The 24,418-nt window shown below is 40.7% G+C and overlaps 1 protein-coding gene across 1 annotated transcript in view; it reads right to left on the bottom strand.

Moving 5' to 3' along the window:
* KMT2C (lysine methyltransferase 2C) overlaps positions 1 to 24,418 on the bottom strand; it is a 195,976-nt gene that overhangs the window by 28,245 nt on the left and 143,313 nt on the right. The window contains exons 23-36 of the mRNA XM_084279900.1: positions 23,382 to 23,510; positions 21,380 to 21,499; positions 19,112 to 19,242; positions 17,365 to 17,551; positions 12,006 to 12,110; positions 10,277 to 10,414; positions 10,072 to 10,104; positions 9,878 to 9,991; positions 7,618 to 7,756; positions 7,157 to 7,371; positions 6,967 to 7,040; positions 4,410 to 4,592; positions 1,884 to 3,761; positions 534 to 859 (exon numbers count right to left, since the gene is read on the bottom strand). Coding sequence (XP_084136026.1) covers positions 534 to 859; positions 1,884 to 3,761; positions 4,410 to 4,592; positions 6,967 to 7,040; positions 7,157 to 7,371; positions 7,618 to 7,756; positions 9,878 to 9,991; positions 10,072 to 10,104; positions 10,277 to 10,414; positions 12,006 to 12,110; positions 17,365 to 17,551; positions 19,112 to 19,242; positions 21,380 to 21,499; positions 23,382 to 23,510 — 3,772 coding nt within the window. The remainder of the gene's footprint in view (positions 1 to 533; positions 860 to 1,883; positions 3,762 to 4,409; positions 4,593 to 6,966; positions 7,041 to 7,156; positions 7,372 to 7,617; positions 7,757 to 9,877; positions 9,992 to 10,071; positions 10,105 to 10,276; positions 10,415 to 12,005; positions 12,111 to 17,364; positions 17,552 to 19,111; positions 19,243 to 21,379; positions 21,500 to 23,381; positions 23,511 to 24,418) is intronic.

Here is a 24,418-nt window from a genome sequence, read left to right as displayed (position 1 = left end):
AAATAAAAGAATTCCGAAAATAATAATTCCTGTGATGATTCATGATAACTCCTGAATGACAGTTCTTGGTATTCATTTTAAATCACAGCATTCACCATAAAAACGGCTGGGCAAAAGCTGATTTTTGATTATGCATTAATTAGCAATGAAAACAAGAATTGTGAAATCAAAGGTAGCCAGACCTTTCACTTTCAAAAGAAAAACAGAAATGCCCCAAACCCATGGGCAAGGAGACCTTCCAGCTCACATACCTTTCACAAGTATTGCAATTTCTCCATTTTTGTTTCAGATTAATTCCCAATAAAAGACAGTGTTAATGTAAAATACACGTGGTAGTACCACAGACCCTTACAGGAAACCTCGCTGTTCATAGTCTTCAGGAAGACTAACAGCTTCTGTAGACACCACAGGTAAATTTCATTAACTGGACACCCCTCCCTCCCCCCAATCCCCACTCCCCATTATCCAACAATTTTGTTTCACTGTAGAATTACACCTGCAATACGCCGGCTTTAAGAGATTGAAGAGCTTACCTAAGGCCATGAGGTCTCATTCCCATGGCATTCATATCCCCTGGAAACTGGGGTCTGTTGAATTGCCCATCAGCAGGAAATGGTCCACGTTGGTCTTTCGGGTACACGGTGAACCTTGGCCCACCTGGAGGGACAACAGAGGACCGAATATTCCCAGGATATGGAGGTGGGGGGCGATTAAAAATCTGATTTAAGTTGTCTTGCTGCCAGTGCTGAAGGGGAGTTGCATGAGTAGGAGCTGCTGCATCCTGTAAGGCTTTCTCTTGACGAACCGCGTTCTTCTTCTGCTGCTGTTGCTGCAGGATAATTTCACGTAATTTCTGGCGCTGTTTAAAAAAAATTAAAAAATAAATCATTGTGCTTGACACTGCAATTGACATATTGTGAAGTGTTATGCTGTGTTAGCTTAAGCCTTTTGGAGGAAAGAATTTTTTCAATCACTACAGAAAACCATTCTAAGCTACCACGATCACCTCGGAAACTAGAAGAGGGATCAGGCCATGCAAGATGTTGGTGATGCAGCTTCATCTCCACACTTGTTATGGTGTGAACTCAAGTTACCAATTTACATATAAGCAACTCTGTTTCCCTTTTGTTCTAACCAGGTCACACAAGCCCTTTTACCATGTGAAACGGGCATTCTGAGGAAAGGTGTCTAGAGGCTTGCTGGAAAGAACTCAGTAAGAGGTTTCCAGCAAACTGCAGAATTGACTCCAGCTCTGTATGACAAACACTACCCATTCTCCTGCTAAATCCACTTCCCATTGCTCCTTCCAAACAAAAGGCTGAGCAGCTTTCTGCAGGTTGACTGTAACTCTACATCTCAGTAAGAGCTGATTGCCAGACTCGCTGACAAGAGTGAATGTGCCTCCAACAGAGCAGTGACCGATGGTAGGGTTCACCCCAACTTGTCAGCCAAGTGGGAAGTTAGATGGCTAGCCCGAGATATTTCCCTATACTCCATTTTTCAGTCAGTGAACAACTCACTGACAATCAGTTCTGATTCTCATCTATTATTGCACAGAATTAATTTTCCCTTCAAGGGTTTTACTTCCCTCACACTGTAGAGAAAAGAACTACTACAGACCAACCAGCTACATATTCCATAGCTTCAAAGATAGCTTTTGCTTCCTTTTCAAATCTTGCCCAAGCTCCTTAAAAATTACTGATTTTCCTGTATTTTACATATTGTCATTCTAGTCAGGAGTACCAAATTAACTTCTAAGGGAGTGAAGGTCATTCTATGATATACAGTCATGCTTTATGACAACAAACTTCAAGTATTTAACAAGAATAGGGGAAATCTACTTAAGAAATTTCAATACCATCGGTATTCAACACTATTCTTACCTGTCTTAACTTCTCAGTATCTGCCTGAGACATATTCATGGTATTCTGCGTGTCTGTTACTCCTGTAGTGGGTGCTGGGCCAGGAACTTGTGAAACTTTGGGAAACTGTTGTCCTTGAGAACTCATCGGAGAATTTCCAGATGCACTGAAGTTGCCCTCAGATCCAGGCCGTGGCTGTTCAGCACCATCGTGGGCCAGTTGACCAGTTCCAAAAGATTCTGGCTGAGGTCTTGGAGTCATTGGTGGTTGATCATATGGGTCACGTGCTGGAGCAGCTGGACCATGGCTAAATGAATCCGTTATTGCAGGTCCTGCAGGTCTGGGAGTTTGAGAACATGGATCTGATGGTCTGACAAAAGTGCCCTGCAACCTGTTCTGTGGCGTCTGCAGGAAAGGATCTCTATTTGGTATTAGTCCCGGTCTTGTCATTGCAGGTCTGTTAAAAGTCTCTGGAATCCCTGGCCTTGGAGTTGCTGGTTGCTGAGAATAAGGGTCATTGAGAACTGGCCTTGGTGTTCCAGGAGGTTGGGCATATGGATCAGAATGTCTCTGATTTCCTGGGGACTGAGCAAATAAATCCACTGGCTGAGCGGGTCTTGGTGTCGGTGGTTGCTGCATGTATGGATCAACTGTGGCGGGCCGAGGAGTTCCCGGAGGTTGGGCGTAAGGATCAGCAACTGGCCGAGGAGTACCTGGAGGCTGGGAGTAAGGGTCCTGAGAAGCTGGCCTTGAAATGGGTCCAGACTGAGTGAAAGAATCACTCTGTTGTCGCACTATCCGGGGTGGATGGGCAAAAGTCTCCTTTATTGCAGGATGGGGAGTAAGGGGAGGCTGGCTGTATGGATCACTGGGCTGATTATGGGCAAAGTTATCCACCGGCCTGGGTGTCAAAGCCGGCCTTTCATACGGATCAACTGCGACGCGCCTTGGCGTAGCTGGCATCGACGCGTAAGGATCTTGTGGGGACTGAGGTGGGCGCATAGGAGTTTTAAAAGGCCCAGGGCTACCATCAACAGGGGCCGGGGCAGGAGTCAATGGTGGCCGTGCATACGGATCAGCAGAAGGTACCCTCTGTCTCTGAAACGTATCGGTTCTTGGAGCCGGCTTAGTAAAGGGATCACTGCTTCCAGCTGATAAAGGAACCTTCCCTGACTGTTCCATAACTATGGGCGATCTTGGGACCCCGAGAGGTTTGGAGAACTGCTCCGATGACATGACAGGCCTGGGTGTGTCTGGTGGCTTTGCATAGGGATCACTGCTACCTGGAGATGAAGAACATGAATCCCTGACTGGTGAAGGCCTGCTCCCCGATGGTTCGGTTACCTGAATGGGCCTAGATATGGATGACTGCGGTGCACAGGCATCTAACGGTGCAATGGTACTTCGTCTAACAAAGTTCTGGTTGACGGGTGCTGGTCTAGGTGTTCCTACCATTTTAGCATATGGATCCATTGGAGAAGGAGGTCTTGTGTTTGCGGAACCTGGAGAAAACATCTGCTGTGATGGTGTCTGAGGAGTCTGAGACTGAGACAGGGAATCGTGTACTGGGATTCGGGCAGGAGTAGGGGGTGGAGCTTGTGGTTTTAGGAACACATCATCTGAGGATGCTGACGTAGGTGTAGCAGGTAGCTGCTGCTTCGTAAATAGATCCTTATGGAATGTCTGCTGTGCAGGAGACATACTTCCATTGCCAGTCTGTGGCGTCAAGGGGCTCTGGATCCCGCTGCTAGGTGTGTCTGAGCCAGACTGGTTCAGAAGCTGTTGTGAACCAAACTGCTGCTGCTGCTGCTGTTGCTGCTGCTGCTGTTCATTTTTCACCTGTTCAAGCTTCTGTGTGGCTTCTATTTTGGCTTGCTGCTTACTTTTTTGCCGCATTTGCTGTTTTAAAATTATGAGGAGAATGGTTACACTTTTAAGTCTAAATGTACACAACATCTTTCTGATGACCAAATCAGTAATAAAAACTTTTGGACATATTAAGAACAATTATAAGAAACTGTAAATTGCAAATTTTAAATGCAACAGGAGCAGAGGAGCTAGCTAGTTGTAAAGGTTAATTACCTTGGCATGCACCTTGATTGCCTGGGAAGAACCTTTTCTCAGGTTGCCTAAAGAGCAGCACAGCTTTGCAACCTTATACTCTGACGATGAGAAGTTACTGACAGATGCAGCACTGACTTGAGGAAAATGGGCTCTGAGAGATAACCAGCCCAATTTGAAGAGGTAGTCTGCAGGACAACGTTACTGCAATGTAGGGTATAAAAAACCCCCAAACTACAGCACTAGCTAATCATGCAGAGAGAGTAACCTGTCTCCATAATAACTAGGATCTAAGAACCAAAGTTTTAAAACAAAGTTTTCTAACATTTACAGGCAGCTTCTCTTCTATAGCATCTATTTTCTTCTTACAGAGTGGCTGATTCTATACTCTTCTACAAAGAAAAATTAGAATTGATTTTATTACAACAGATTCCAGCAATAAAAGAGCTGAAAGAAAAATAACAAAACACCCTAAATGCAACACACCTGTCTGAATTTCCATTCCTGCTCGTGTTCTGATTCCCTCTGTTTTAATGGATCTTTAAAGAGGTCGGAGTCGATGCGTGAGCTAGGATCAATGCTATCCTGTTGCTGCTGTCTTTTCATGGAGTCATTTGACATCTGTACTTTATTGATGCGCAAAGCAGCTCTATTATCTCTGGCTTTTTGCTGGGAAAAGATAAAAATAAAGTAGTTAGCCTTGTTTTCTTCAGCTATGTGTGAACGCTGCATCTGTTATTCCTACAAAATCTACAACCAAATTATTGTTACAGCCTGTTTTAATCACGTTCATGCTTGTGAAAAATAAATTATGCATATTAAAAGGAATTCCAAACTGAAAATGCTTCATTTCTATAGAAATTCTGTGTTTAAGCTAACACACATGGAAAGAACGAAGGAGTTATTAGCAGTGGAGGTTTTCTAAGCATTAGGTTCAGGTACTGTGCTGCGCTGAGAAAGCATGAATCCCACCAGTTTACCTTTCAAATCACATATTGATGTGGTGTGCAATCTGAAGACATGAGCACAGCAGATGATGTTTGGATCAATAAAAGGCCACTAATGTGGAGAACCTCAATGACAAGAAAAATACAGTCTACTCCATTAAATAGCCTCCATAGATCTCCGTCTGTGTTAAGTCAGCAGTATAAACATAGGATATGGGCTTATGGATCAGGAAAAATTGGATGGAAGAACAGCAATTCCTCTTCAATGAGGCATTTTACAGCCATACTGACACTTTAAAGCATCTAATAGAAGTTTCAAAGAGTCTGTTTTACCACCAATTTAGGATGCAATTCCTTTTCTGAATCAGACCCTCACATCTTTTTCACAATTTTATTTGCAGTTGCCAAGTGGGGGTTGCCTAGCAGAAAGGGCTGAAATCCTTCCCCTCCAACAATGCAGCAGTGACATGGATGAGAGCACCAGTGTCACAGCAGCAGAAAAATGAGTGTCATTTACCCCTTGTAAGTGATGGGGTTATGCATACTACAGAAAGTAAAAAGCCAGTAGTGAGAATTTACTAACACTCTACTGAATTTCATCTCTAAGGTAGCCTTTACTTATTCCCACAGAGTGTCAGCCTCTCGGGAGAGGTAAACACAGCAGCTTCGTGTGTGCACAGTATCAGGAACACTAGGAACAAGTGGATGGCAAGAGCAGATGGACTCCAGTTTCTGTGAGGAAAAGACACTTCTTGCCACGTAAACTAGTGTGTGCACTTGCATAGTCCCTCCTCCTGAAGATGAAGGAAGTAAATTTGGAGCTGCTTTTTGGACATCCATCAGGAGAACGCGACTGCATTTGTTATAGAGAAAAAAAATCAAAGCAAAGCAAACTAACAAAAAGGTCAGCAGTGGAAATAATTGTGAAGTAATAAATGCCTCAATAAAAATCCACTCTTGTAAGTGGATTGCACCTTATAAATACCACAAGGAAGAAACCACTGAGATTAAATATAGCATGGATGAAATGACAGAGAAGTTCAAAGGTGCTGAAGTTACAGGCCTGAATAAAACCAGAACAATGACAATACCTTGGTGATACAAAGAAGACAACACAGAATGATTCTTTCACATAGAAAAGGGGTCAGGCAGATCAAGAATTCCCTGAATAAGGGAACTTTTTAAACTTGGACAGAAGAACGATGTTGGTACTGTTGAGCTCTGAGCCATCAGCGCACACTGGAATCACATTTGCTTACCAATGGGACTGTATTTAAAAAAGCAGGTGTGGGGAGGCTAAGAGACCGACAACAACTCTAGAAAGAGAGAATGACCATCCAACCATTGTTGTGAGGAAGCAAATAAAAGACAAGAACCAGAACACATTGGAGATGTAAGGGGAAATCAAAGAAAAGCACATTTGCTAACAATGGCCGGGAAGGTCAGAAAGAATGAAACTAGTACAGAGGTTTGGAGGTGGACAGAGTTCAACAAAAGGTTTCAACAGGGCACAAGGGTACCCCCTCTGAATGGCAGAAGCTCCAAAGAAGGGAATCAATGACCATGTAACTCCAGACAGCTACTTTGAATACGCATGCTCCCTATCCTAGTTGAGTCCAGGACAAGAACACAGGAGTAACAGAAAATGAGGAAAGTAGGGATGTGAGCACCATCACTTCTGCAATGGTCAGTTCAACAGAAGGACAATTCTAATGGGGCAGAAAAGGCTAGTGAGAGAGGAAGGTGGGAGAGGCAGGTCACATAATGCTTTGTCACTATCCTTCTGAAGAAACTGGTGAGATTCTGGGCAGAAAGAGACAGAGCAAATAAGACCAGAGGCATGCACAAAATGTACTAAGGATGAAGCGAGCACCATGAATGTTCTCATCTCAGCTGATGTCTTTAGGTTGCTTAATACTAATACAGGTTATTCCAAGACTGAAAAGCAAGGAATACTAGTAAAAGTATTCAGGGTTAGAAGTCAACTTCTACTAACCCAAGAAATTAATTTATTTTAAAAAATCCATATTAAAACCTTATAAATGAACATGTATATCTGCTGGAAGTATGTGACTGCAGGTGGTAGTTGTTCTTACCACATATGGAGCCCTCTCCTGTGAGCTTGCTTTCCTCCACAGTTTAGCAATCTGCTTCACTCTTGTAGCCCAGTCTGCAACCAAAGAAATGTACTAATGCAAGGCTTTGCTAAGTTTATTTTACATTCTTTCCAATTGAGATGTAAAGATTGCTACAAAGTATTTTAACTGTATTCAGCAAATGACTCACCTGGGAATTCTTCCTTTAGGTTTGGGAAGTTGATATTTGTATAGAGAACAGGTGCTACTGTTGCCATTTCACCCAAAGCTTCTTCTTTTTCCCATTTAAGAGTGCTTCTTTGAGCATTGGACATTGTATCGCCTTCACCTTCCAAAGGTGGAGCAGAGGGTGCCCATGAGTTGTTGGGATCACTTACCATTGGATTGAACGCTGGATTCTTATCCCTGACAAATCAGAAAAGGGTTTTATGGATAAATTGTTCTCAGTATAAAAAATAAAATTAAAAAAATTAGAGCAGTATTAATTCTGCTTGCTATTTCAGTAGTGAGCAGGCTGCAAGAATTCGGAAGTTTTCTTGGGGGCTGCCGAGAACCAAGTAGTTAAATGCTAATAGTATCAGAGTATTACTAACACCTTCCCAGCAGTACATGCTAATCAACAGCTAATTTTAATTTCCCATCCTGACTTACCTGGTATCAGTGTATGGTTGCTGTGTAATGGGAGAGAAAGTGCCCAGTCCACCTCCAGCAGTCAAAGCTCCATGAGGAAGATGAGGAGTAGGGCCAATCAGGCCATTCATAAGAGGCACTCGTGGAAACGCAGTCTCTCCTGGAAAGCAGAAATTTAAATTCTGTTTTAAAGAGTGACTATTTTTAAGGCTGAAATTTTGAAATACTTTTGAGGTGGCAATTTTCAGTGAAAATGTCTTATCTAACAAAAAACTGATTGCTTACAAGTGTTATAATACGACCGTACAAATTTGGAAAAGGTTTTAAATCAGTTTCCATTGCTTTCTTAAGGAACTCTTTTCTATGGTATCACATCCCTGTGCAGCTTTTTTTCCTTGTCTGAAAAATCAGGTTTTTTAAAAAATGGATTTGCAAAACTTCTGTTGTAGCCCACGCTATGACACTGCACTTTCATTGAGGAACATTCTTAAAGGCTATTGACGTGTCATATTTGTTATACCCAGGCCCAAGCAGCAGGCATGGAGAAGGTCGTTTTCAGTCCTTGCAGAATTATCATTAAGACACCTGAATTAAACATCTCCTCTTCTGAGACCTCTGAGCAGTGTACCAAAGTAAGCCTCATTATCTACTAACTCCCTCATTTGTAACCAATGAAACAGATAAATCTAGTCAAATGAGCATCAGTGTTTTCTAATTACGTGTCCAGCCTAGCAGTACCAAGGCAGAACATTCTATTTATTTGATTACAATATTAGGCAAATGTGGCACAGGCAGATTCAGTCCAGCAGATGGTCTTTGCAGATGTTCCTACCCAGAATTAACACTGGCCTTTGAATCCCTGTCACTTAAGTGTGATTACAACTGTTGGCCCAGTGTTTTCTCAAAAGCATACAAGTAGCTCAGGAAATAGATGCATCTGTGGGATGACACCATATCATTCTCTCAAGTTTTAGGAGACCATCTTCTGGTCCACAGGTTAGACAAATGATACAGAAAGCACTGTCTGGATGAAAGTAACTGAAGATTTAAGAGCATGTGCTTTTTTACAGCTCCTTAATAGACAGTATAGCATAACTATGAAGACCTGGCAAACGAACAGGATGGAGTGCCAGGCCTCTGGTTTGCACTGTAGGATCACTTGTCTTTATGAGAAGAGAGCATTCATTTCACTTGAAATTGCTGAAACTTGATGCAAGCTTCCCCAGTACTGAAGCATTTATCTCACAGAAATATGAGGACTGTTACACCGGAGCCAAACCAAATTGTAAATCCAAAACTTTGCAATTGTGGCGGTTCCCAAGGGGAGAAGGTAACCAGACTCACAGAGCCCAAATGCTGAAGCTATCTCAGAGTGCTCAAGTAACTGGCGAAACAGGCAATAATACCTATATCACCTCTTGCTTTAAATTACCTCATCATTTACTTCATACTCTTCCCTTTCTGAGACTTTTTCAAGTCTTTCTTTTTAACAGAAATTCATCCAACTAGGAAACCAATCTTTTTTTTCCATTCTGACTCAGTGGTGAAATCAATTTCCATACTACTTTTTGTAGTGCCAGTGAAGCAGAATGGGCACTCCTTACATGAGCTCAGGGAAAACCCACCCAAGGTAATTTCTGATGAGAAGAGAATACATCTAATTATGCTCACACATACAGGGGGGGGGGTGTGTGTGTGCAAAAGCAGCTCTACTGGTAAAATAAAGAAAATTAAAATCAATCTGTCTTTGCTTTCATCAGAAGAGCTGGGATACTCTGTTGCAACTCATGGTAATTTTAGTGGTAACAAATAAATTATAATTTCCCAGATACCCTTCAAAATTACTTTGTTTTCTATTATTTGGATAGGGCTAGTTAACACATTAAACTGAATTCTTACAGGAAATGAAGACTCACTAAATCACTCTAATACAGACTCTTTTCTTACCCTTGAGGAGGTACTCATAAGTAATTAGTGAAGTCCTAAGAGAACACAGGCTTTATCACAAACTTCAAAAATATCAAAGTGTCAGCTAAAATAAAAGCTCCAATATGCCAGAAAAATCTAAAATCTCTGTCCCTTTCTATTAGCACAATTTACAGGTACGTTAATCCCATGCCCTCTTCAGAACACATTTAGAATATCTTCTAAATTAACAATAGCAGATTCCACAAATTAAGAATACAGGCAGTAAGGTGTGCCCTGCTTTCACACCAGTATTCAGAAGAACTTCCCCAACCAGGCTGCTAGTTTTTAAAGTGACAAAGGAACATACCTTGACTGTGCAAAGACATAAGTTGTGGTGGAGGTGGAGGCTGTGGCAAAGGAGCTGGCTGTGTGTTTGCTGGACTTAATACAGCTGTGAACAGGTCTTCCACATCCTTTCCTCCTAGCTCTGCAAAAAACACCGTGCATGAGTTGGCCAGCACTTACAAGCTACATTTTATGCAAGACAACAAAGGTTAGAGCACGTACCTGGGATTTTGTACAGTTTGCCAAGAATAGCACCTGGATAAAGACAGGACAACACTGAATGAGTCATCATCAAATTATGCAATATAATTTATTCTGCCACCAAGTCCAAACAGGTATGTTGCAACAGACAGTGATTTGAGAATCAATCACAGAAGATTTCAATTTAAGTTGTCTAGAAGACTGAAATCAAGAACAATCAAATTACCATCTGTGACCATTTTGTCTAGTTCTGGACTCAGGATCCCATCCAACTGTTCTTCACTCAATGGCCGTGAGCTCTGGTTGACATTCGGCTGAGGCAGAGAAGAGGGGTCATCAGAGATGGGACCAATATCCAATCCAGCTGAGGGAAGAAAGAATATAAAGTTAGACATAAATTGTAAAATATGTTGGTACAGAATAAAGAACATGAAACTTTTTCCCCTAGAGCTGAGCTATCTCCTAAACCAAAACTTTCTAAGAATTGAAAGGTGAAGCAAAGTAAGACATTTATTTTAAAAAGTAAACAAAACTGTCTGCTATGTACCTCCAGTTTACTGGATTGTTTGAGGAACATTACTTGACTAGAATGCAACTGGAAGAATTGGATATTTTTGTTGAAATAAGACTACTGAGTTCAGGTACAGTATGGCTTTGAGTGCACAGTGTATGTACGTTTCGCGATAACCTTTTTTCACATTTTAAAACCAATCACACCAGCAGTCAATATGGTTCATCCTCATGCACCTTACAGTTCACCCCGAATGTTCTCATATCACATTAAATATCTGCTGAAGTGCAGTCAAACACATTATAGCAGTTTCTGTTTCAAAAAAAAACAAACCCCAACACCCTACTGAATATTCTGGGCTACATCAGACAAAGCAATTTGTTGCTACTGAGAAAATACAACTTACTACAGACATTTCCTAACATCTTTTACAAGTAAACAAATCTCTCAAATGAGAAAGATTTTTGAAATAAAGAACTACACACTTTGGTATTTAGAAGATGCTTCTGGATTAGATACCAAATAAAACCAAATTTAAAATAACAAAACATGCTGTTCTACTCATTACTACTTATTCTGCTTATTGTCGACCTGTGTCTTACATAAAGTGATGAATCATCATCCAGTGGAAACAAAGAGATTAATGTCGACTACTTTACTCATGCTCTACTCTATTCACATTGTTAAAATGCTTTACATTTACAAGAGATACCACTATGATAAAATCTACACACTACTACTAGAAGTAATATTAACAGTGACAGCAAGAAAATGCATGGCTTTCTATCACAAAACACAACAACTCAGGAAGGTTTTTAAAGGCTGTAAAGCAAAACTTTATGCAGTACTCTTAAAATGCAGAGTGCGGGGTTTAGAGGCTGTGTTAGACTCAAACACCACAGAGAGAGTGGACAATGAAAGCATGAATTAGTGACACAGTAAAGGAGTACTAGTTTCTACACATGCAGTTCTTTCAGCTAAAACCACTAGGAAAGGTGACTACTTCTAACCATGGATCATCCATCATTTAGTTTCTTACCAAATGGGGAGGGTGAGTTCTCAACCTGGAAAGTGCATAAATCAAGACCTACAGGACCCAAACCAGATAAAATGGATGATTATAACACGAAAACAAAACAAAACAAAAAGTAAAGAAAAAGCTGCATGCTGAAAAAGGCTACGCAGGTATGATAGACAACGGCAGCTACATTTTACTCTTTCTTAAGCAGCAAAGCAAAGAGCCAAGTAAAACAAAATGCTGAAAAGGTTGGGGGGATTTTTCTTTGGTAGGACAACAAAATCATCTGAAACTGAGGTATTCTTAAGATATGGAAACAGCATCTGAAGTAACCTAGACCATAACCTACAGATAGAACACAACAAAGACATCTACAACAGAGGAAAGAAGAAAACAAATACCAGAGACCTTACAAACAGTACATACCTGAATGATCTCCAGACTTTACCAAATCATCAGAAAGTATCCCAAGAATATCATCATCGGTATTTAAGACCTCAGAAAGATCAGCTAAAGGATCATCGGTGCTACCTGTGTAAGAAGCAATAAATAAAATCAACCAGTCACAGCACTGCTACATTAATCTTGACATACTATATGTATCTTGAGCTAGAAACACAAACACAGATTTAACAGCTCTAAGGGCCTTCTACAGTGTGTTAAGTATTCTAAATCACTCTGTAGTAAGCACTGCAGCCATCTTCAAGTATTTTCTCCAACAGAATGAAAGTGATAATGTCATCAGTCACATGGAATAAAGATTGGATGGTTTTAAGGGAAAACTCCCCAAGATACAGGAAAAATCTGAAGCCTCTAGGACACAAAGGAATACGACTTTTGGAAGTCAACAAATAGGGCGATGAGTTACTTCTCTTACCCCCACAACCTTTCTTAAGGCCTCAGAGCAAGCAGTTACTATACCCTGATGGGGAAGTATAACATAAAAGTAAGCAGCAGTAGGGAGTAACCGGAAACTGGAGATGCTATTTTTAAGATCAGAAGAAATCCTGAAGATGTTAAGAAAAGCCAGAGGTAGGAATGTCATGTTTGTTGTCTCAGAAAAGCTATCTGGTCCTAGCAATAAATTATTTAATATTAAATAATACATTCTGGATACTATTATCTTTGTGACACCCAATTCATTAGACAGAAATGACTCCCAATGGCCTGTCTGGTTTTATTAACTAGTTTTTTAGGAGTACTACAGATGTGCAACATGTAAAGAAAATTATTTGACAAATCAATAGAAGTTGAGAAAAACAGTTTTCAGCAGAACTGCAGGCTAAAAATGACTGCACAAGCAATCACTGCAAGACCAATGAGTCATGAAGAGATGGTAAAATACACAAACGCACAAGTAATTAAGCGGAGAAAAGGGATTAATATAAATCATACAATGTACAATGTAGAAAACAAATATGGGCAGGTTGAAGAGGGACCAGAAAGTCAAAGAGTAAACATATTTCATAGATATATGGGTTATCTTTCCCACTGTTACAACCCAACTGCCCCAGGAAAGTATTTCTAGCTTAATTCAGAGGCCTGGTGCCAAGGATTTACTTATATCATGAGGCTACTTTCCAAGCTGCTGAATTCTAATGATTTAAACGTTCCTTCTGCTGTTTTTCAGAAACAGCCCTTTTCCCCTCTGCCACTATGGAAAATCAAAATGACAATTACTCTTCTTCACTATTTTTATCTTCTGTAATGCAGATGAGCTGATACCATCCGTACTGAAACATGGTTTATGTTTGCCAATCAACTAGGTGGATCCATGTGCCAGTCCAGACAAGTCTGCTGCCATGAACATAAATGATGTGGTTCCTATTGATATGAGAAGTATTAAAAAAGTCCCTCAAAACCAGATCACTTTGTGGGTATGTTTATTTTGCATACCCAACAAAAAGCATTATGAACTGGGTTTAAACTGCACCCAAATGGTGGGGTTTTGGTGCTTTATTTGGTTTGGGGGTGGGGGGCAGGGGATGTGGAGAGGCTTGTTTTCCTTCTGGCAATTTGGTTTAATTATACAAGTAACTAATGAACACAGGCACCATAAGGTGATGTTAACAGCTTCAGCTGGCTGGTAGGCAAAGGATAAAACTTTAGCTGTTCTTCAACTTTCCTGAATTCCTACTTGAAGGCAGGAAAGTATCAGGGAGAAAAAAGCCCTTATGAAGGAAGCATCACATTGCCATTAGCAGCCTTTACTTCTTCTGTAGCATTTTATATTACAGTGCTTTTCTCCACAGCCCTCAGTAATGTGCTTGAGAACAGCCCCTAAAACGTCAACTGCTAATTTGAATATAAATATATGGAATAAGTAGCTAGAAAGAACTCAGGTGGAAAGATATAACTGAGGAGTTTACCACCCGTAGCTACAAACTGGCCGTGAATAAATTCAGGCTTCAAATTAGAGGGCTCCTAACTATTAAGGCAATTGGATTCTGTAATGGCCTTCTGATGAGATTAGTAGGTTGGCCAAAAGGTACCAGCTTTCAAAATGGAGCTTGTGAAAAAGGCTGAGTGTTACGGATAGCAGAGGGCTAGACTCTGTGATCCATAAGTCTCATATAAGACATCTAATCTAAAGCATATTTTTACATTTGTCTCCTATTTTTGTCCTTTTTTTAAATTCCATGTGTGCTGAGTATTATCTTGGAAACAACAAAATCACTTTAGTCAGCTGCTTCAGATCAGAATCAATAGCTGGTTGACATCTGCTGCCAAACAAATAGCTCAAAACTGCTCATTAATTTGACTTTTTCAGAATGGAGATGAAAACTAAGACAAAGCAGAAAGGAAAATAATTTGCTTGTAATGCTGGATCTCTAAGAGCACAGTTCTACCCCTATCTCACCATCCCAATTCCTCCAATGCATTGAGGTTTTAGAAGATAAAAATGCCTCTCCCAAAACTACAACCACACTGCTGGTTATAAAACGTCCCAGCAGCGTTTCAGTCAGAGACTCAGATGACTCCTCTCCTTTTGTCTAGAAAGAATCTCTTTAGGGTTCTCTGGGGATCTTACTTAAAGAGATGACTTTTTCAGCATCCCTAGAAAAAATACACTGAACTTAAGCTATTTCGAACTGAAGGGAAGGTCACACTGCCAGAGCTTCCACAGAACACACCTCGTCAAGGAACCTCTTTTTTGACACAGACAAGAAACTCAAGTGTGATGCTGACAGTCCTCAGGCTACTGAGGATGCAACAGAACCCGATCACCACCTTCAACTTTATCCATGAACATCCAGGGAGACCCTAGAGATGTGGTGCTGTGTGTTCCCAGGGAGCAACCCTTCGCACTCTGCTCTAGCAGAGTCTTGGACATCATTTTAAGGATTGGCCCTGTGAAGAATCTACTGTATAGTGTGCCACACATGTCATAAAACCACAGGAAAACTGGGGCTTGTAACTGAAGACAAAGCCTGCAACCTCTCTGTCAGACAGAAATCAGGGCTGGGAGCCTAAAGCTCACTTCAGTCACAGTTACTAGAAATTAATAGCAAAGAAAGGATTCCAAAACCCCTCTTCTGGCCAGCTTGGCCAATTCCCATCACTACTGCAATCCCCACCACTACTGCAATCTTGGCTGGCAAAGCTTCAGCTACCCTTAACCAAGTTCTACAAATAAGGACTCACAGAACGTGTCACTGAAATACCCTGTCAGTTCAGGAGCAGACTGAACACAATGCTGTTTGTCTCCCTCACAGCTGCATGCCCCATGTTAAAAAGCAAAGCAGACACAGTAACTTCCTCTTTAGATGCCAGAGAGGTCTTTGGAAGGATGAACAAGTATATCTAACTCTTAATCCTGTGATTAAACAAGTGGAGTTTCCAAGAGAACATCTTCCTTGTGGAAAGACCTATCGCTGTAAGCAAGGACTCTCAGAGGAGTCAGCAATCCTTGTCAGTAAGTGATCTAGGAAAGGACCACAGTTGGTAACAACATGGTTCAAGAGGCTTCTAGTGCGGTGAATAAAGCAGCTCATATTGTTCTTTCTCCAAAGACAGGTCTGTATTGAAATGACAATAATACCACAGGTGTTCTCGGACACTGTTCTCACCTCCAGCTCTTCTGCAACACCAGCTGGAAGGGAAGGTGGGTTTGCTGCTAGCTCAGCCATTAGCCAATTTACCAGGGTCACCATCACTCAGAATGTGTGGATGCTGTTGTGGCAATAACCGTGTTTCCCTATGTCACAGTGAAGGAGTTAAGAAAAGTGGCACTGGAACTGATCAATGCTGTCAGATGATTTCACCCACTGGCACTCCAACTACAACAAACAGTTCTGTCTGGACACAGTTTTGGCTGGAAATCTTAACAGTTGAGAGACAATTGTTGAGAATGTTCCTATGGCCAGAAAGCACTGTCCTTTGAGTCTCTTGTATAGAAAATGGGGAAGGCAGTAGGTTATTCACTGAAACTCGTGATGCTTGTTTACAGCCTCCTCATTTTGATATATTTCTGAATAAAAGGAAAAGGAAATGCAAAGTTTTACAACTTTGCTTCTTCACAAAGAACAGGCTTTTAAAAAATTCCTTTCAAACTTTGGAAAAGCAAGATGTTGATTAACATAAAGTTCATGAATTTTTAAAACCTTACACTACCATAATGTATGAACATGACTGATTTTAATCCTGCAGTTGGAGGGGCCAGCCAAGATTTCTGAATCTGTCCTTCTCTGGCTTCAGAAGAACACTAGGTGAAAAAGCCTACGTGAGCTTCTTTTCTTGCAGTGTTGGAAGCAGTGAAATGCAGACCTTGAAACATTCCACATGCAGCAGTCTCCCTTTCAGGGGAAGCTGTCTTTCACATTCTCTATTACTCACAATTTCAGCTGTGTAACAATCAATGTTTAATTATAATGTAGCCCTTTGCTTTTCATTTAGCACATTTTCACCGAGTAACAATCTCAAATAAGCAACCTCTCTTCAAATGACTCTCCGGACATGGGAAACTACTGATGTGTGTAAACATTTTTAGATGGAAAAATCTGTGAGGACGAGCTGAAACACAAGCCACAAATTAACTAGTATACTCAAGAAATAGTAAGTTTAAAAATACAGAATGGTAAGACAACTCTAGCTAAGAGCACATACTACAAGACACAGAAAAAAAAAATAATTTCAAGGGGACGGTAAGGTTTTCACTTTCAATTGCTCCTTTGTGTGAAGCTGCCCTTTCAGCAGCACTTTACAACCCTCTGGCTAATTTGCAAAACTCTCAGAAGTATCTTCTGTGAGGTTTTGCAATAGCAAAAGCAAAAGATTGCCTAGGGGCTACAAACTGTACCTGGAAAGGGCACTCATGTTCAGAAAGGACATGTTGAACCAAAAATTCCGAGGAGACTGGCAACCTAAAATAGTCTAAAACATTAAAGAAAATCAAAGTTGGATGATATTCATCCAACTAGTATTCATTAGAGTACTACAAATATCTTTCAATTAGGTTATTTTTGTTGTCTTCTAGAATGGATCTTTATGCTCACTCTTACACAGAACTCATTTTCATGGATGTTACAGTCTAAGAGTTTCAGATTTGCATCAAGTGCCAACTGTTGTGCCATCCACTGCTCTTTCTGAAACACCTGAAGCCCTGGAGCTGAGTATTGCTGCTTATCAACATCACTTAACCTCGTAAGGGCAGTTAATATATAGAATGTTGAAAAATACATCAGATAAACATTGTGAGATAAGTGGGGAAAAGAGAGTGGAAAAGCCCCAGCTGCCACATCAAAAATCAAACGACTGAATTATCACTAACTTCAGCTTTGTATACCTTGAGGTCCCAGTTTTGCCTGAGCTGGTGTGGAAGTTGAGCTAAGAAGGGGGTCAGATGAAGGATCCAGGAAATTGGTGGTGAGATTTGTTTTACATGAGAGTGGAAGTGATTCTTCAGGTAAATTTTCTAGGCTCATCTTGTTTTGTCTGCTGGTATCTAGTAGGTCTTTCCCAAAGAAAGCTTCCTGCAAAGACAAAATGATTCAACGTAGGAAGGCTGCTGTACTGAAAAGGTTGGGTAAATGGCAAAGTTAAAACTAAAAGCCAATGATTACTAGAAATACAGACATACAGTCTCAGTCTTGCACACCGTCCTCTATGACAGTACGTTGTCTAGTCTAAGAGATGTACATGCTACCTATTACCTCAGGTAGGTACATTATTAATATTTCACTATTAAATTGCCCCCTTAAATTACATAGAAAACCCATAGCCTTATGTGTATGTGGCACAGACAGTGTACCAATACAGTGCTGTTACATATCACAAGTTTTTCAACATTTAAAATATTTCTCCTCACACAAAAAGGCAGCTTAGGAAGGGGAACACTACAGAGTGTCTTGAAGTACCATGCAAGACGTTCCTGAAAACCATAGTCTGTGGTCCAAATCCTCTCATGGCCACACACTGCACTTCAGCCAGCACAAGATCATCCTAACCCTGACTCACAGTAATGATTACATTGGTACCTTCTAAAATATATAACAGCTACCACTCACCTAAGCCTGAGTACTCAAGTAATCTGACTACAACCTATCACGTTTGCAAGCCAATTTTTATTCATTATGTAACAACTTTTTCTGTTTTCATGTAGTCTGTAAGATCTTGATTTAGGATACAGCTGCTAAAAATAAAGCTACAGATAGAATTTTCAGTATCAGTTATTCCTACAGGAACAAGAAAAGCAGCTAAGAATTGTTCTATATTTTACAGGAGAAAAATGTGCATTGAGAAAAAAAAAAACTAATCCAAAGGAAATGTTGCTTAAGGATTTTCTTTCCAACTCACTTCCCCTCTTATGAAATACAAATTATTTTTAGACAGAGGCTGTTCTGTCTCTCTGTCAGTTCTCTGCTTTCAATTCCAATACAATCTATGTGATGAAGTTTGGTGAACAGCTACAAGATAATAAAGCTTTCATGAAAAAGGTGGCTGAGCAAGCTACATCATGTTCCCAATGAGAGACATACATAAACCAGCCAGTTGATAAACTGGTTGGAGGTTGCTCAATCACCATTAGTATCCTGGTTATTATCCACAATTGCTACCTCTTACCTGCTAGGGACATCACAGGATTAATAGAGCAGTGGTAGGGAAATGCATATAAACCCACAAAACTGTAGGCAAACAAGTCTGCCCTATCAAATCATGTTCTATACGCTTCTGAAAAGAAAAATTAGTACCTCAAGGAAATGGCATGATCAGGGTAAGACATCCTACAGAGCTGAATGCTGAAAACATCATGTGTCAGTTCAGAGAGAAAAGAAGGGCTGCTTTCCCCTGCCTCCTCCCTGGAAGCAAGTAGCTATCTAAACATCGAGTAACACCAGAGAACTGGATATTTAACATAACATACAACTTTCTCTACAAACTAACGATTATTTTTTACAGAAATCCCTCTTTGTTTGAATGATAAACTGGGAATCAGAAAAGAAACATCAGTGGTTTCTACAAACTACGAATCAACACACGTAAAGATGAGGGTTTAAACTGGATTTAAGCAAGAAGCACACTGATAGCTTTACCTGCAGGTATGCAGGAAACGTCTCTTCAAGTTTATTTTTCTTTTTTCTGTAACGCTTTTTTATCTTCTCAGTACTTTCAGAAGCTGGGGTAGACTCCTCGACTGGAGTGTCTGGCAGCTGTTCTGTCCAACCTAAAAAGGAACATTCAGGCACAAAGAAAGAAAATACTGGTCAGTCACCACCTTGTTTGTAGCTCACCAGCTGAAGACCAACCTGTAACCTCTGAATCTCCAAACCACCTAAGCATTTGGCAATTTGAGAGAAATGGTAAGTGCCATGCAAGTAGGTATTTGAAAGATAATGTCACTGCATTAGTGCCTCCAAAATCATAACTGTTAAGTTACACATTAATCACCTCTCATTTTATACACTATTTTTCTCAAAAGTAAGTAACTTTCTATGTAAAAATCAGAGAAAAGACTGCCATATAAATAATGAACAGTGTAGAAAAAGTAATCTATAAAGAAGCCCTTTAAGAAAAATTGCATTTATTCAGCTGCCATATTCCGAAGTGGCACTGTTTTTTCTAGTAAATGCAGAAATACACAGTGCTCATCAATCATTCAGTATTTTATTCCAGCAGACCACGGAAAACACCGCAGGTAGAAGCCGAACTTTTAAAGTCCTGCTACTTCTGCCTTGCCAAAGCTAATTACAGAAAGTTAATGACCCTGGGCAGTTATTTAAGAAAGCGGTAGCACTATCAGCACTGCTTTGCACTGCAGTGATCTCTCATTCCGCATTCAGAGGACAGTGAGTAGCATGAGGCTCCACAACACCGCGACCTCTGCCTGGTTTGAGATGGAGCCCTTGCAGAGAACTGGGGTGGAACATGACACGAGTAGCACAAATCTCGGTGAGGCTGATGAGGAGTGGCAGCCAAGAGGCAGGCTCTCAGCAAGCTATGATAATTTAAAGCATACAAAGATTTTCTGACTTCATTTTTTCTTAACGAGCAATTGTGCCTCAGCAGACAAAAGGAAGCTCAAACTTTTAACTAAGAATACTTAAGAACACTGCTTTTTAACAATATGCATTGTGCTGTTACCCAGAATGGGGAACTGACTCGTTAACCGATGCATTTATTTATTTTTTAACTTAAAGGAGCAAGAAAAAAATTCCCAACAGAAATGAAAAAGCAGAATTTTCAGCACTACCTGAAACAGTGTTGAATGCTACATCGGTAAAGTGGTATTTACCAAGCAGAAAAACAAAGCTCTAACACTAGTACTACAGAGAAAACAAACACTATGTCTGAATAGGGGACATAGGAGAGTCATCAGCATCTTCTGAGGTTTTATTAGCCAACCTTTAAAGCAGCTGCATCTTCCTACTGACTTCACAGACACAGGCTCTGAACTAAACATATTCCAGATCTCACCTAAGAATACCTCCATATTCTCTACATTAGATAGTGTGAACCAATCCAGATGGATGAAATAATTTAGTCTAATCACACACAGCAGGCAAAAGAACAAGGTCCATAAACAAAATGTGACTTATTAGGTGTCCATTCTACTGAGTACTAAGTGTCAGAGACATTGTGGTGGCTTTGCTATGAGAACAGACCAGAGCAGGGTTCTCTAGCTGTGGAAAAGACAACAACTGATGGAGGAATGACACACATCCAGAAAAATCTTTCTGTAGTACAAATTAACATGGAATGATTTTGAAAAAATCATTCTTTCGCAATATAAAACAGGAGGGTAGCTCATGAAACTCTCAGATACCCAGTTCATGCAACAATAGTATATTGTTGAACTCACTAATACAGGATTTTTCAGAGCATAAACAGATACATAAAAATCCCAGACACATTTCTGGAACATGGAGCACTGTGAATATTAAAAGCAATGGTCCAGAAGACACCTCTGGGTCAGGACTACATCTGGGGGAAAGGTGTAACAGAAAGGGGATTGCTCTAATCCTGCCTCATTTTTTACACTTTTTTTTCTGTCTTCTACTGGTCAAAACTAAGCTAAACAGAGCTCTGACACAATACAGCAGTCTTTATAATCCTCACTATTTATCCCCCACAATAGCTGGTAATTCATTGTTTCAGTTTCTTTGCAAATCATGGGCTCTGTTGAAACTGGAAGTATTCAGGAATGAGTATTTTCTGTTGAATTAATAAAGCCATCATGGCAAGCACAAAACCCCTTTTTTCCCCTCTAGCACATCTCCAGAAAGAATTTTACAGTGATGAGTTGCATTAATTTTATTGCATTAAACATGAACAAAACATTAAAAATCAGTTTCTGCACTTACCTTCATCTCTGCCAGGCAGCTGCTCAGAAACGGATCCAGAAGAATCCTTCCTGGAGAGAGATCTTTTTGTCTTCCCCTGCCCCGTACGACTTCTCTGACGTACCATAAACCCACCAATACCTAACAAGGAAGCAAAAATTCAATATATTGATTAAAATTGTTAAAAAGGCTCAGAATTCTATGACTGTACAACATCCACAAGAAGTTCTAATTACAAACATGGCAACTTTCAGATGTAAGTTTTCATCTCCTTTTGCAATCTGATGAACTGCCACAATGGGAAGACCATCTACCAAATGAAACCTATTAAAGAACCATAAAATAACCCTCTACAAATTGCTCTAGAGAGCCTTCTGCTCCAAATGACAGTAGTGGAGAAGGACATTTCACATAATAAAAAGACAGTTTATCAACATGCTGCCTGAAACTCCAGAACTGGAGACTGAGGGCTGAGGGCAGGGCTCCTGATCCATTACAGCTGGTGTGTACACACCTACATGCCTCAAATTCAGGTTTGTTTCATTTTTCAGGGAAATTGTTGACTGCAGGGAACCAACAGACTGCTGCTTAACTCACCATCCAATGCCACCCCAAGCAAACAAAACTCTCTTGAGGACCCAAACTGGAAATAAATGGTTTACTGAGGTACTTGTAGAGAAGGAAATCTCTGTTATGGGACTTTGTATCACCATCTCCACAGAGTGGGCCATAATGGAAGGTAAAGAATACATGGGCATGATCTGCTTAGTTACACAGGGCTCTTGCTCTGTGTGGGAAATGACATGGGTAGGGTAAAAGGTGATAGAGGTCTGTTTAGCTACTGACCATGGTGTAATTCCTGCTTCCTTTCCCCCTTCACCTGCAATAGGACAAGGGGCAATAGGGACAACCTAGAGCATAGGAAGTTCAATGTGAATATAAGGAGGAACTTTTTCACTGTGAGGGTGACAGAGCACTGGGCCAGGCTGCCCAGAGAGGTTGTGGAGTCTCCTTCTCTGGAGACATTCAAAACTGCCTAAGTGATTTAGTCTGGGTGATCCTGCTCTGGCAGGGGGGGTTGGACTAGATTATTTTTCGAGGTCCCTTCTAACACCTAACGCTCTCTGATTCACTGTATTCCTTGCCTTCACCTCCTCAGTCATTTCCCAGACTCTATTTTCCTCCCCTATCATCTGCATAAACAGAGGATATGGCCAGTTACCACAAGCAGGATGGGGGTGACTGGCAAAAAAAGTATCTGTGACTGCGCAAAGACCACAATCAACTTAGAATCCACTCAGCTGTGGGAGGCTGCATAAGGAACACAACACCTTACAGAGATTCTGAGACATACCAAGGTACAGGATAGAGGGGATCTCCAAAAAGCCAGGCAGTGTCTAAGCATGGCTTCAGTTTTAGCTCAAACGAATCCCAGTGACTTCCAATGGAGTCACTCAGGCACTTGACACTTGAGGAAACACAGCTAATCCACAGTCAAGATGATTAAGAGTGACTGCACTAACTGAAAATAAATTGATTCATCCAATAACTGAATCCATTAAAATTCAGTACCTAAAGTGATCTCAAAGTCTCTAGTAAATTACTGTTACTGAGTATTTCAAAAGCAAGATACCTGCAAAAAGTTCTCCGAGGTTCCGATACTGCCAGGCACATATACGTACACACTGACACACACACATACCTTGGCCTTCAGCAGTTACATCAACAAAGTCCATTCTTTCACCAGGGTGAGAATCACCACAAGGCATAGCTCTAACTAACCAGTAACTGACAGCATGCTAAGAGCAGGCATACCCCTGAGCAGCCACCTCCAGAAACGTATATTGTTAAGAGGACTAAAAATTATTTTAAACACAACAAAGAGGGGAACTCCCCCCTAAAATCAACAGTTATTAGTAGACTACTTCAGAATTCCATACTATTGTCTGATTTTTTTTTTTAATTATACAAAAAAAGTGTTAAAACAAAGAAGGGACACACAATCATATGCATCATTTCCTACCAGGTCTATATGGTTTTCGTTTCCTTTTTTTAATCCCGTCAGCTCCTTCCGCCACTTTGGTATCATCATCCACAGCTTCCCGTTCTGGGCTGGAATCTGATTTTCCATCACAATCCATAAGATCACCTTCTGCAGAAAAGAGCCAACAGTAACTTTAACTGGAAACGGGAAAGAAGATTACTTTTTCCAAAATAGCTACATCTGACTGACTTCTGAGAAACTGATTGAGGGTGATAGATACCACCACGGTCTAAACACTTTTGGGGAACCATAGAATCATAGAAACCCAGGTCTGGGTTGGAAGGGACCCCAAGGATCACACAGTTCAAACCTCTCTGCCATAGGCAGGGCCACCAACCTCGAGGTCTGGATCTACACAAGGTTGCCCAGGGCCCCATCCAGCCTGGCCTTGAACACCTCCAGGGATGGGGCATCCACCTCCTCTCTCTGCAGCCTGTTCCAGCCCCTCACCACTCTCTCTGTAAAGAACTTAGCCCTAATATCTAATCTAAAACCACACTATCTGTAACAAAGACCCAGTACGTACATACATTTCCTGCGAGACTGAGTAACCAAACCCAGGGAATAAATGCATCATTACTATATTCTTTTCTGAGAAGTTTTCCAGGCACCACTTTCAGGAGCATTTTTTAAATGACTGGGCAATTTCTAGCCATACATCAAGAAAAAGGGATACAAGTTAACACATAAGATATAGTTTGTTTTGATTACTGGCCTCCTAAATTTTGATTGGTAGGGATTTTTTTCAGTTGAGCAAACAGAAAAATTGCACCCTGCACTTGGAAGGTAATGTATCATTGATGCTTCCTTTGGTAGGTTCTCGACTTGGAAGGTGTGTGACTGACTGAAAGCAAACTTACCTATGCAGAGGAGTTTGACTTACATAGTAGAAGGATCAACCCAAGTGAATTGCTCAGTCTTGAAGACTAAGTTTGAATTTACATTGTGTGGGAAAGCAGGGTAGATAGAGATGTAAGCTATGATGGCAATAAAAAGCCTTTGGTATTGGAAGAGAG

This window comes from Gallinula chloropus (genome assembly GCF_964237585.1).
Source record: "Gallinula chloropus genome assembly, chromosome: 2".
In the NCBI taxonomy this organism is placed as follows: Eukaryota; Metazoa; Chordata; class Aves; order Gruiformes; family Rallidae; genus Gallinula; species Gallinula chloropus.
The sequence above is the reverse complement of the archived record's forward strand: the minus strand, read 5'-3'. Positions and strand labels throughout refer to the sequence as shown.